This window comes from Carcharhinus amblyrhynchos, chromosome 12 (genome assembly GCF_965287045.1).
Source record: "Carcharhinus amblyrhynchos chromosome 12, sCarAmb.v2.hapA, whole genome shotgun sequence".
Lineage (NCBI taxonomy): Eukaryota > Metazoa > Chordata > Chondrichthyes > Carcharhiniformes > Carcharhinidae > Carcharhinus > Carcharhinus amblyrhynchos.
In genome coordinates, this window is record NC_137335.1 from 14,834,816 (window position 1) to 14,848,161 (window position 13,346).

General features: G+C 48.0%; 1 protein-coding gene across 8 annotated transcripts in view; it reads left to right on the forward strand.

Annotated features, from left to right (window-relative positions):
* syne1b (spectrin repeat containing, nuclear envelope 1b) overlaps positions 1-13,346 on the forward strand; it is a 415,064-nt gene that overhangs the window by 363,704 nt on the left and 38,014 nt on the right. For all 8 annotated transcript variants that reach the window (XM_080200097.1, XM_080200090.1, XM_080200089.1 and 5 more), the window contains 4 exons: positions 738-920; positions 1,876-2,013; positions 3,527-3,718; positions 10,921-11,254. In XM_080200097.1, the coding sequence (XP_080056223.1) occupies positions 738-920; positions 1,876-2,013; positions 3,527-3,718; positions 10,921-11,254 (847 nt within the window). The remainder of the gene's footprint in view (positions 1-737; positions 921-1,875; positions 2,014-3,526; positions 3,719-10,920; positions 11,255-13,346) is intronic.

Sequence of the window (13,346 nt, forward strand, 5' to 3'; positions counted from 1 at the left end):
ATAATTCCCTGCCTTTTGCCTGCCACCCTTCTTAAACAACGGCGTAACATTAGCCGTTTTCCAATCTTCCGGCACTGAGTATTAACTGATGCTGAGTATTAACTGGAATTAGGGAGATCCCCTCAGAAGGATTTACTTAAGATGGAATTAGTTGAACTTCACATCTGTAATGTCTTAAATATTTGCATCATTAGGCACTATCTGTTGGAATCCATTGGAAATCAGAATATCCACATTGATAATGGAAAGAGTCTATGTAAACCTGTCACACTGTAGTAACACTCTGCTGCCAGCAGGGGGAGGGGTGCTGCAGCTGACAGGATTTGGTATTACAGTGTGAGTTATAAACAGGGACGATATAAGTAATAGAGTCATTGAAAGGTCTAATGTTGAAATGGTGACTGAATTATATCGGCATGCTCTAGTGCAATTATTACCCACCCTATAATCCCACTACAGAGCACTCGTGAGACCACATCTTGATTTGATTTGATTTATTATTGTCGCATGTATTAGTATACAGTGAAAAGTATTGTTTCTTGTGTGCAATACAGACAAAGCATACCATTCATAGAGAAGGAAACTGGAGAATGCCGAATGTGGTGTTACAGTCATAGCTAGAGTATTTTATTTAATATTGTCACATGGTTAGCATGGACCGGTTGGGCCGAATGGCCTGTTTCCCTGCTGTACTGCTCTACGATGGCTCTGTGACTCTGCGTTTCCTCCCTCCTCAGGCGTTCCAGCGGCAGGTTCATGAGAGCCTGACCCAGCTCGAACTGATCAACAAGCAGTACCGGCGCTTGGCTCGTGAAAACCGCACCGACTCGGGCAGCAAGCTCAAAGACATGGTCCACGAGGGGAACCAGCGGTGGGACAACCTGCAACGCAGGGTTACTGCCATCCTCCGGAGACTGAAAGTAAGGCCTGTGCACCCAGGGATAACAAGTAGGGGTCTCTCTCATCGAGACCTTCATTCCAGAGGGGGAGGTGATGGCCTAATGGTATTATCGCTAAGCTTTAATGCAGAAACTCAACTAATGTTCTAGGGATGTGGGTTCAAATCCCACCATGGCAGATGGTGATATTTAGACCATAAGGCATAGGATCACAATTAGGCCACTCAGCCCATCAAGTCTGCTTTGCCATTCAAACACAGCTGTTTTTTTTCTCATCATGTGGTGGGTATGCCGGCGTTGGTGTTGTCAGACTTTTTACTGTTTTTTCTCATCCCCATTCTCCTGTCTTTTCCCCAATTTGAAATCAATAAAATAAATTTGAATTCAATAAATTAAGTATCTGGAATTAAGATGACCATGAAACCATTGTTGATTGTCGGAAAAACCCATCTGGTTCATTAATGTCCTTTAAGGAAGGAATACACACCCTTGCATCCAATTGGCTTGGTTTCCTGTCTCGATGCTCCATAGGGTCCATCCTGACACGTGGCCCTCGGGGATTGCCCCCTTAACGGGACCACGCCCCCACAGATATGTTGATGAAGCAGGTTGGAAGGAACGCATGAGGATGCATTAACACCAGCACCAATCAGGTGGGCCAAACAGCCTGGTTCTGTCCTATAAACCTGACAAGGTAAAGGTGGACATTGCAAAAGACTCTGTCACAATCTCGAGTTATTGCTCGGAGTTCCAATTAGTCTGATCTCAAAAGATGGGCTAAAGGGGGGGATGTGTTGATAAGGTAGGACCTGCCAGTGTTCTAGGTGGCAAAGGGAGAACTGCAAAAGGACTGTTGTCCTCCTGGCCTTCTGCGGCAGATGCTGTTTTGTGTGATTTGCTTTGGAAGAAGTCACAGTGTGGCGGCGGGCTTCACGTGAGCTCGGAGGGATTCACAAATGGGCTTCTGTTTGCGCAGCACTTCATTGGTCAGCGAGAGGAGTTTGAGACCACACGCGAGAGCATCTTGGTGTGGCTGACGGAGATGGACCTGCAGCTAACCAACATCGAGCACTTCTCCGAATGTGATGTTGAAGCCAAAATCAAACAGCTCAAAGTAAGTCAAGTGATAGTTTGATTTGATTTATTATTGTCACATGTATTAGTATACAGTGAAAAGTATTTATTGCTTGCTATATAGACAAAGCATACTGTACATAGAGAAGGAAACGAGAGAGTGCAGTATGTGGTATTACAATTATAGCTAGGGTGTAGAGAAAGATCAACTTAATGCGAGGTAGGTCCATTCAAAAGTCTGGTGGCAGCAGGGAAGAAGCTGTTCTTGAGTCGGTTGGTACGTGACCTCAGACTTTTATATCTTTTTCCCAATGGAAGAAGGTGGAAGAGAGAATGTCCGGGATATATGGGATCCTTAATTATGCTGGCTGCTTTGCCGAGGCAATGGGAAGTGTGGGCAGTGTCAATGATGGGAGGTTGGTTTGCATGATGGATTGGGCTACATTCACGACCTTTGTAGTTCCTTGTGGTCATGGACAGAGCAGAAGCCCATACCAACCTGTGATACAACCAGAAAGAATGCTTTCTGTGGTGATCTGTAAAAGTTGGTGAGAGTCGTAGGTGACTTGCCAAATTTCCTTAGTTTTTTGAGAAAGTTAGTGGGCTTTCTTAACAATAGTGAAGCCTCCAACAGGGGGTGCCGTTTATCCAAAGCCGCTGCCAGTTGTCCCCCTCCTCCCCTGTTCGACTCTAAAGAGAATTTCTTTTCCTCACTCCCCTTTGCGTCTGAATATTAGGCAGCTGGGACCTGTTTGTCTTTTCTTACTGGAGGATGGAGGGGGGTTCGGAAGGGGCGCCTGTTGCAACTGGCTTTGTTACCCATGGGAGGAAGTCAAGACCTTATGATTTTAAAATGTTACATCTCAAGACTTAAAAAAAAAGCCATGTTCATTCTTTCTCCAAACCTGTATGCAATCTGAAGAGAATATTGAGGAGATCTAAATCCGTGGTCATCATCACATTGTTTGTGTTGCTTGATAGAACAGGCTGGGTTAGAACCAAATATCTCTCTTTAAAAACAAAGTCATGAGGTGGAGATGCCGACATTGGGCTGGGGTGGACACAGTAATAAGTCTCACAACACCACATCGAAGTCCAACAGGTTTATTTGGTGTCACAAGCTTTCGAAGCACTGCCCCTTCTTAAGGGGTGTGGCCCAATGGGATGGCACAGTGGTTAGCGCTGCTGCCTCACAGGGACCCGGGTTCAATTCCTGGCTTGTGAGGAGTTTGCACGTTTTCCTCGTGTCTGCGTGGGTTTCCTCCGGGTGCTCCGGTTTCCTCCCACAGTCCAAAGATGTGCAGATTAAGTGAATTGGCTAAATTCCCCCTCTGTGTACCCAAACAAGCACCGGAGTGTGGCAATGGGGGGATTTTCACGGTAACTGCATTGCAGTGTGAATGTAAGCCGACTTGTGACTAATAAATAAACTTCACTGTTGGACTTTAATCTGGTTTAAAAACAAAATCACCTCTGAAATCGGTCTCTGTACCTTCTCTTTCTCTGTGGTTGCTTCGAGCTGTGGGCACTGACTGGTCTCGTCCATTCTGCAGGCTTTCCAGCAGGAGATTTGCCTCAACATGAGCCGGATTAACAAACTCTTTGAGAGCGGGGAGCAGCTGATAGAGAAGAGTGAGCCCATGGACGCGGCGGTAATCGAGGAGGAACTGGAGGAACTTCAGCGCTACTACCAAGAGGTCTTTGGGCGAGTGGATCGCTATTACAAGAAGCTGATGCAGCTTCCGGTGAGTGTAGTGGTGGCCCCACCATGCTGGGTTACTGTCCTTTCACAACACCGCGCCAATTCCCGACATGTATTTGATATGGCGGGGCAGCAGGGTGACACAGTGGTTAGCACCACTGCCTACCAGCTCCAGGGACCCGGGTTCGATTCCCGGCTTGGGTCACTGTCTGTGTGGAGTCTGCAAGTTCTCCCCGTGTCTGCGTGGGTTCCCTCCGTGTGCTCCACTTTGCTCCCACAGCCCAAAGCTGTGCGGGTTAGGTTGATTGGCCATGGTAAATTGACCCAAGTGTCGGGGATTAATGAGGTAAATACGAGGGGTTATGGGAATAGGGCCTGAGTGAGATTGTGGTCATACTCGATGGGCCGAAAGGCCTCCTTCTGCATTGGAGAGATGCTATAGCTCTTGAGACTAAATGGATATGGGGGGAAGGCGGGATCAGGATATTGAATTTGATGATCAGCCATGATCATAATGAATGGTGGAGCAGGCTGGAGGGGCTGAATGGCCTCCCCCTGGTTCTAGTTTCTATGTAACTGGCTTCCCACAACGTCTGACCAAGAATCAAGACGATTTCGCTTTGCAAAAAGTGTATAGCCAGATGTTAGTAGGAATATTCTTGTTTCAGGAGTTTTATGAACTGTGATGCAAAGTACTTAATGCTGCCGTTGCCTTTCTCATGTGGACAACATGTGAAAGGAGGATATATACTTGTCGGGCGGGATTTCCCAGCCTGGCTTGACCGAAGCCCTAAAATCCCACCCATGGTCAACTGACCTTTCCCTGTCCGCCCCCTTGCTCCGATTCCTGTGGTGGGCAGGATGGGAAAATTCTGAAAATACTGTGAAAATCCCCTAGTTGGCACACTCCAGTGCCAGTTCAGGTACACTGAGGGAGAATTTAACGTGGCCAATGAACCTAACCACGTCTTTCAGACTGTGGGAGGTAACCAGAGCACACAGAGGAAACCCGCGTAGGCACGGGGAGAACATGCAGACTCCGCGCAGACAGTATCCCAGATTGGGAATCGAACTTGGGTTGTCTGGCACTGTGAGGTAGCAACGCTAACCACTGTGCCACCCTAAAGAACTAGATGAGTTTTAACAACAATCGACAATACATTCATGGTCATCAGTTGATTCACAGAATCCCTACAGTGCAGAATGAGGCCATTGTGTCTGCGCCAACCACAATCCCACCCAGGCCCTACTATCCCACCCAGGCTCTATTCCTGTAACTTCACGTATTTACCCTGCTAATCTCCTGACACCAGGGTCCATTTAGCATGGGCAAAACACCTAACCCACACATCTTTGGACTGTGGGAGGAAACCAGAGCACTCGGAGGAAGCCAATGCAGACACGGGGAGAACGTGCAAACTCTGCACAGACAGTGAGTTGAGGCCGGATTCGAACCCGGGTCCACAGGACATTAGTTGAGGTTCATGGATTAATAGTCTAGCGATAATACCACCAGGCCATCTGTGTTCATTATCATTTGAGGCTCCATGCAGTCAAACCTATCTTAACAGAGATATGTTCAGATAATTCTGCCATGCTTCAGCCTTGCTCTGTGCGTGTGGGCTGTTAGGAAGTGTTCCCTCTGTTCAGGTGCCAGGCTTCTTATCATTGTCCTGTGCCCTTGCTACCCTCGCTCTCCTCTCCTTCTCACTGGGAAGGCTGTTAAATACTCATTGTCCTAAGGAAATATGTCAGTGAATGAGAGAGATGGCCATGTCCTTATCCCATGGTGCAAACTGCATGAAGGCCTCCCTGGTAGCCAGAGAAGCTGAGTTATTTGTGTCTCAATGTTGTACAGTAAAGAAGGACTTTTATTTCTATAGCACCATTCACAGCCCCGCAATGTCCCAGAGCACCTTCCAGCTCTTGAAGTGTAGCCAGCGCTGCAGTGCAGGAAAACTGCCAGCCTATTTGTACACAGCAAGCTCCCACACCCTGCAATGTGATCATGATCCACTCACTCACTTGCTTTCAGGGTTGGTTGAGTGATGAATATTGGCCAGGACACAGTGGCACAGTGGTTAACACTGCTGCCCCACACCCGGGTTCAATTCCTGGCTGGGGTCAGTGTCTGTGCAGAGGCTACAAATGCCTCACAGCCTCCCAATGTCTGCGTGGGTTTCCTCCGGCTGCTCGGGTTTCCTTCCACAGTCCAAAGATGTGGGGGGTAGGTGGATTAGCCATGCTTAAATTGCCCCTAAGTGTCAGAGGGATGAGCTTGAGTAAGTACATCAGGTTGTGGGGATAGGGCCTGGGTGGGATTGTGGCTGGTGCAGGCTCGATGGGCCGAATGGCCTTCTTCTGCACTATGGAGTGTCTGTGACACCTAGGGGAACTCCCCCTGCTCTTTCTCGACATGTCTTTTGTCTCTGTGTGAGAGGGTAGATGGGCCCGCATTTGGACGTGAGGTGGTTCCTCTGAGAGTGCGGTGCTACCTCAATACTCCTCTGGAATACCAAACTGGATTCTGTACTCAAGGCTGTGGGGTGGGGCATGACCATCTTCCATCCCCCCACCCATCCACACAAGTGCTACCATTGAGCAGTGAGGGGAGCTTTTATTGTAGTGAGACTGATTTGACCATTCTGTGCCCTCTACAGCTGGCACTCACTGTTAGTGATCAGAATATCTGCCCCAGTATATCAGACCAATAAAACACTGAAAGGTCTCCCCCATAATGCGGACGTTCACCACCTGGTTCATTACTTAATGGACTGACCCATTTGTTGCTTAATGGACTGATCCAACTCCAGGTTTATTCCTTGTGTGAGCTGGTTACAATGCCACTGGGCTGATAGTGTGTGTATCACTGTAAACCTGTGCACTGTTATAGAATCCCTATAGTACAGAAGGAGGCCATTCGGCCCATTGAGCTTCCACCAACAACAATCCCAGCCAGGCCCGATCCCCATGTGTTGATCCTGTTAATCCCCCTGACACTAAGTGGCAATTAAGCACAGCCAATCCACCTAACCCGCACATCTTTAGAGTGTGGATGGAAATTGGAGCACCCGGAGGAAACCCGCACAGGCACAGGGAGAAGGTGCACAGTGCCCCAAGCTGGGAATCAAACCCCTGTCCCTGGCGCTGTGAGGCAGCAGTGCTAACCACTGTGCCATTGTGCCACCCTGTTGGTGTGCAGCCGCCGTGGGATCAGTCACTTTCTCCAGCATTGGATATATCTCTGGCTTGGTGCCGACCTGCACTGCGGTTTGATATTACAGCCTGAATGTGTCTCTGGTCAGAGAGAAGCATTTTCAGATGTTGGGACTATTTATAGACTGCAAACTTGGTATGCGGCAAGTTGAGATGAGGCAAAGCAGAGCTGGCGGTGAGCCCTTGGGCAATAGGATTTAGGAGTCTCATAACTGTCACTGCTTTATATAGTTAGATATTCTCTAGCATCAGGCCATACAAGTGGCAATTTACATAAAACATTTGCATTTGTATTTATACTGGTGTTTAAATTGCCTGCACTCTTGTCATTGGGAGCCTGGGGGAAGGGCTCTGTCCTTCACCATATATTATCCAAGATGTCTGCATCATTCCACCTACTTAAGCGAATAAGACTCACTGAAAGCTCCAACAGGGGAATTCACAGCCAATATGCTAGCTATGCTTTGGCAAAGCTATTATACTGGATTAGATTTGCAATGTTAACATGTTTTTCCTTCCCTCCCTCACAGACACACTGTGAGCCCTGAGGAACTGGCAAAAAGCCAGCAATACTCCTTAGCCTCTCTCTCTTTCTCTGTTTCTCTCCCTCTTTCTCTCTTTTGACTTCACTCTCACTTTAACTTTCCTCACAATTTTTCTCTCTCTGCCCGACTCGCGCCCTGTCTCTCTTCATTTCTGTCTCCGTCGCCTTCTGCAGCCTCCTCCCTGGAGGCTTCCTGGCAGCCATGTTTGGAGCAGTTGCCTCGGGTGATGCACACAGCAGAGAGACCAGCTGAGGGAGAAACGTGTTAGGAATAAAGATTGCAACGCTGAGGGGATGCGAAAATAAATAAACAGAACCTTTGCCATGGTTCAGCTTGTGTGGACCCTTCCTTCTGTGCGGCCGTTTTTGTTGTAGGCCTCACTCACTGTAAATACGTATCTCTCAACTGTTCAACTCTAGATAACTGGCTTAAATGCTGCTGGGGTGGCACGGTGGCGCAGTGGTTAGCACTGCTGCCTCGCAGCGCCAGGGACCCGGGTTCAATTCTGGCTTGGGTCACTGTCTGTGCAGAGTTTGCAAGTTCTCCCCATGCCTGTGTGGGTTTCCTCCGGGTGCTCCGGTTTCCTCCCACACTCCAAAGATGTGCAGGTTAGGTTGATTGGCCACGCTAAATTGCTCATTAGTGTCAGGGGGACTAGCAGGGGCAAATACATGGGGTTAAGGGGATGGGGCCTGGGTGGGATGGTTGACAGTGCAGACTCAATGGGCCAAATGGCCTCTTTCTGCACTGTAGGGATTCTAAGATCTCCCTTGATCTCTCACAGCCCAAACTGGATTTTTAGAAAAAATGCGAATACTAAATACCCAGCAAGCCCAACGGAATGGATGAAGAGATTTACAGAGGATGTGCAGCACTGCATTCAATCCACAACCTGGCACTCAAGCCACCTCCCAACTTACCCCATCTAAATCTACCATCATAAACACTCCCCTGCTTCCCTCAAACTTCTTCTTCAGTAAATCTTTCCCATTCGCTCCAACCACTCCCTGTGGCAGCGAGCTCCACGCTCATTCCTGGGTGAAGGATTTTCTTCTGAACTCCCCACTGGGTGTCTTGGTGACTGAATTATACTGATGGCCTCTGGTGAGGCTCTCCCCCCACAAGAGGAAACATTCTTTCTGTATCCCCTTGATTAAAACCTGTCCTAAAATGTGAAGGCTTTGGTTATCTCTCAGCCTTTTTTTCCTTTCGAAAGAGACCCAGCTTGTCATAGGATTATAGAGTCCTGACAGTACAGAAGGAGGCCATTTAGCCCATCAAGTCCGCACTGACTTTGACGGGTCAGCCCACCCAGGCCCTATTCTCATATTTGCCTCGCAGTTTAGCACTGGAGATCCACCTAACCTGCACATCTTGTGTGAAGGAAACCCACTCAGAGACAGGGAGAATGTGCAAACTCCATACAGACAGTGACCCAAGCTGGGAATTGAACCCGGGTCCCTGGCGCTGAGAGGCGGCAGAGCTAACCACTGTGCCCCCGTGTCGCCCTGTCAATCTTTCCCTGTTATGTATACCCCTGTGCTTGTGGTACTATGCATGCAGATTTTTTTCTGCAGCCTCTCCAGTGCCTCTAAATCCTTAGTTTAGGGGTTAGCAGCTTTGTCAGAATGAGCTGACAACAAAGGACTTGACCTTTCTCTTGGACAACGGTTGATTAACCTTAACCCCCACCACCCCCATGGTACACCCACATTCTGTTCTCATTCTAGATTCCATCAAATCCAATGCACGTGGCTTTATCTCTGAGAGGAATGATGAGGTGGGGATGGTGGGCCACAGTGCAGGGCAGGGGGCGGGAGGGATGGTTAATGGTCTTGGGTGTGGTTGGCTGAAACATCCCTTGAGTATGAGTTTACCTGAGACATCAGAATTATGGATGCAGCCTTTGCACAGATAAAACTGAAGTAAACATCTCCACACCTCAGGATTCAGTGCTCTCTATTCAGATATCCACATGATGGGGAAAAGACTGGGTTCACAAGGGGCTTGATGCTCTGTCTCTATCAGGAATGATGGCAGAATTAGTCACTGGCCTCAGCTTTGTTGTTGCTGTAGAAAGCTTTGTGGTAACAGTTCCAACCCTGAGGGGCGGCATGGTGGCACAATGGTTAGCACCAATGGCTCACAGCGCCAGGGGCCTCTGCATTCGAATCCCGGCTTGGCTCACTGTCTATGCGGAGTCTGCACGTTCTCCCCTGTGTCTGCGTGGATTTCCTCCGGGTGCTCCAGTTTTCTCCCACAGACCAAAGACCTGCTGGTTAGGTGCATTGGCTGTGCTAAATTCTCCCTCAATGTACCTGAGAAGGCGCCAGAGTGTGGCGACTAGGGGATTTTCACAGTAACTTCACTGCAGTATTAATGTAAGCCTACTTGTGACATTAATAAATAAACTTAAACTTTCTGTAATACATCCATACAAAACCGACCAAAGGTGGCACTTTCTCCCACATTGAGTGGTTGAGGCATTTTTGAGGAAGATACATAAATATGTGAGGGAAAAAGGGATAGAATGGATAATGTAAATTGGAGGAGCCTAGCAGAAAGCAGTGGGGCCGAATGGTCTATTTCTGTGCTGCAAAATTCTGTGTACTTCAGTGTGAAAATGTATTGTGTGCAGTATTCCTTTAGCTTTTACTTAAGCCTGGATTCTTTTTGATTTGATTTATTATTGTCACATGTATTGGTGTACAGTGAAAAGTACTGTTTCTTTTGCACTATACAGACAAAGCATACTGTTCATAGAACACATAGGGGAGAAGGAAATGAGAGAGTGCAGAATGTAGTGTTACAGCCATAGCTAGGGTCTAGAGAAAGTTCAGCTTCATATATGTTGGGTCCATTTAAAAGTCTGATGGCAGCAGGGAAGAACTTATTCTTGAGTTGGTTCGTACATGACCTCAGATTTTTGTATCTTTTTCCCGACTGGAAGAAGGTGGAAGAGAGTGGGTGGAATTTTACAGCCTCGCTTGAGCAAGATCGGAAATTCCTGCCCGAGGTGGCACAGTGATTAGCACTGCTACCTCACAGTGCCAGGGACCCGGGTTCAATCCCGACTCGGGCCACTGAATGTGTGGAGTTTGCACATTCTCCCCGTGTCTGCGTGGGTTTCCTCCGGGTGCTCCGGTTTCCTCCCACAGTCCAAAGCTGTGCGGATTAGGTTGATTGGCCATTCTAAATTGCCCATAGGTGTCAGGGGATTAGCTGGGTAAATATGTGGGGTTACGGGAATAGGGGCTGGGTTAGATTGTGGTCAGTGCAGACTCGATGGGCTGAATGGCCTCCTTCTGTACTGTAGGGATTCTATGAGGTCAACAGAGATTTCCCTTGTCGGACCCTCGCCCACTCCGATTTTGGGCGGATGAGGTGGTAGGGTTTGCAGCCAGTGTGTCTGGGGTGTGTGGGATCCTTATTCCAATTGTGGAGATGATAATGGCTTCCCTTCTCTCTATCCCTCTCTGTTTAGCTGACCGATGATGAGCCCGAGGTGTCTGACCGTGAGATGGAGATGGACGAGAGCGTTGAACTCTCCAGCATGCAGTGGCTGGACAGGACGTCCGACAGAGCGGCCACCCCTCCCCTCTCACTGAGCCGGGGCACAGGCCTGCAGCAGCCCAGGGACACTCGCTCGGGCCGCGACACTCCGGCCAGCGTCGACTCTATCCCCTTGGAGTGGGACCACGATTACGACCTGAGCCGCAACCTGGAGAGCGCTGTGGCGCGAGCGCTGGAGGGCGGGGAGGAGGACGCGGGCGATGAGGACGGCGATTTCTACCTCAAAGGAGCAGCTGAATTAACCGGTGAGCCGCCGCGAGGGAGTTGGGGGGGGGCCTGTGGGGTGCGATGGAATCCAAGTGGGGTAGCAGGGTTGGTGCAGGTGAGAGTGAGGGTATCCCAGGAGGGTAGGAGGCAATGAATGTGGGAGCTGGTGTTGTGGGAGCGAGAGAGGCTGGAGGAGGATGTGGTGTTGTGGAGAAGCCTTGCTGAAGGAGAGAATGGTGCCTGTCCTGCGTCTGGAAACGTCATTGAAATATTTATTGGAATGAGATTCAGAACGGTAACTAATAGTTGATCAGTCAATCCCCTTCACTTCACAATCGGAGTGCGGTAGGTTTGTTAGTGAGTTGAAAGGATCATTAACCCCTCCATTGCCCCTTGTGATTCACTATGTCAAGAATAGCATCTTGAATCATCATTGCCAAGAAGGCCATGGCAGGTGAGGACCTAGAAACAACCATTATCACTAAAGACGCAGTGTTAGATCAGCTAATGGGGTTAAAGGTCAACAAGTCTCCTGGCCCTGATGGAATGTATTCCAGGGTGCTAAAAGAGATGGTGGGAGAAATAGCAAATGCACTAGTGGTAATTTGCCAAAATTCGCTGGACTCTGGGGCTATTCCGGCAGATTGGAAAACAGCAAATGTAACTCCACTATTTAAAAAAGGAGGTAGACAAAAGGCGGGTAACTATAGGCTGGTTAGCTTAACTTCTGTATGGGGAAAATGCTTGAATCTATCACCAAGGAAGAAATTGTCCCATTGGGAAGATACAGCATGGGTTCATGAAAGGCAGGTCATGTTTAACTAATTTAGTGGAATTCTTTGAGGACATTACATGTACAGTGGACAATTGGTGGATGTGGTGTATCTCAATTTCCAGAGGCATTCAACAAGGTGCCACACCAAAGACTGCTACATAAGATAAAGGTGCACTGTGTTACAGGTAATGTATTAGCATGGATAGAGGATTGGTTAACTAACAGAAAGCAATGAGTAGGATAAATGGGTGTTTTTCTGGTTGGCAATCAGTGACTAGTGGTGTGCCTCAAGGATCAGTGTTGGGACTTTACAATTTACATAGATGATTTGGACTCAGGGACCAAGTGTAGTGTGTCAAAATTCGCAGATGACACTAAGATGAATGATAGAGCAAACTGTGCAGAGGACGCTGAAAGTCTGCAAAGGGATATAGATAGTCTAAGTGAGTGGGTGATGGTCTGACAGATGGAGTACAATATTGGTAAATGTGAGGTCATCCATTTTGGTAGGAAAAACCTCAAAATGAACTATTATTTAAATGGTAAAAAATTGCAGCATGCTGTTGTGTAGAGGGATCTGGGTGTCCTTGTGCGTGAATCACAAAAAGTTGGTTTGCAGGTGCAACAGGTCATTAAGGTGGCAAATGGAATTTTGTCTTTCATTGCGAGAGGGATGGAGTTTAAAAACAGAGAAGTTGCAGCTGTATAAGGTGCTGGTGGGGGCCACACCTGAAGTACTGTGTACAGTTTTGGTCTCCTTACTTGAGAAAGGATGTACTGGCACTGGAGGGGGTGCAGAGGAGAGTCACTAGGTTGATTCCAGAGCTGAGAGGATTGGCTTATGAGGAAAGACTGAGTAGACTGGGATATACTCATTGGAATTCAGAAAAATGAGAAAGGAATCTTATAGAAACATACAAGATTATGAAGGGAATAGTTAAGATAGAAGCAGGGAAGTTGTTTCCACTGGCAGGTGAAATCAGAACGGGGGAGCATAGCCTCGAAATAAGGGGATGCAGATTTAGGACTGAGTTGAGGAGGAACTTCTTCGCACAAGGGGTTGTGAATCTGTGGAATTCCCTGCCCAGTGAAGCAGTTGAGGCTACCTCACTGAATGTTTTTAAGCAAAGATAGGTAGATTATTGAACAGTAAAGAAATTAAGGGTTATGGTTAGCAGGTGGGTAAGTGGAGCTGAGTCCATGAAAAGATCAGCCATGATCTTATTGGATGGCGGAGCAGGTTCGAGGGGCCAGATGGTCTACTCCTGCTACTAGTTCATGTGTTCTTATGAATCATGACTAGTAACAGTAATTAAGAGGAGATAATGGCCAGGATTTTACAGTGTCGCAGCCCC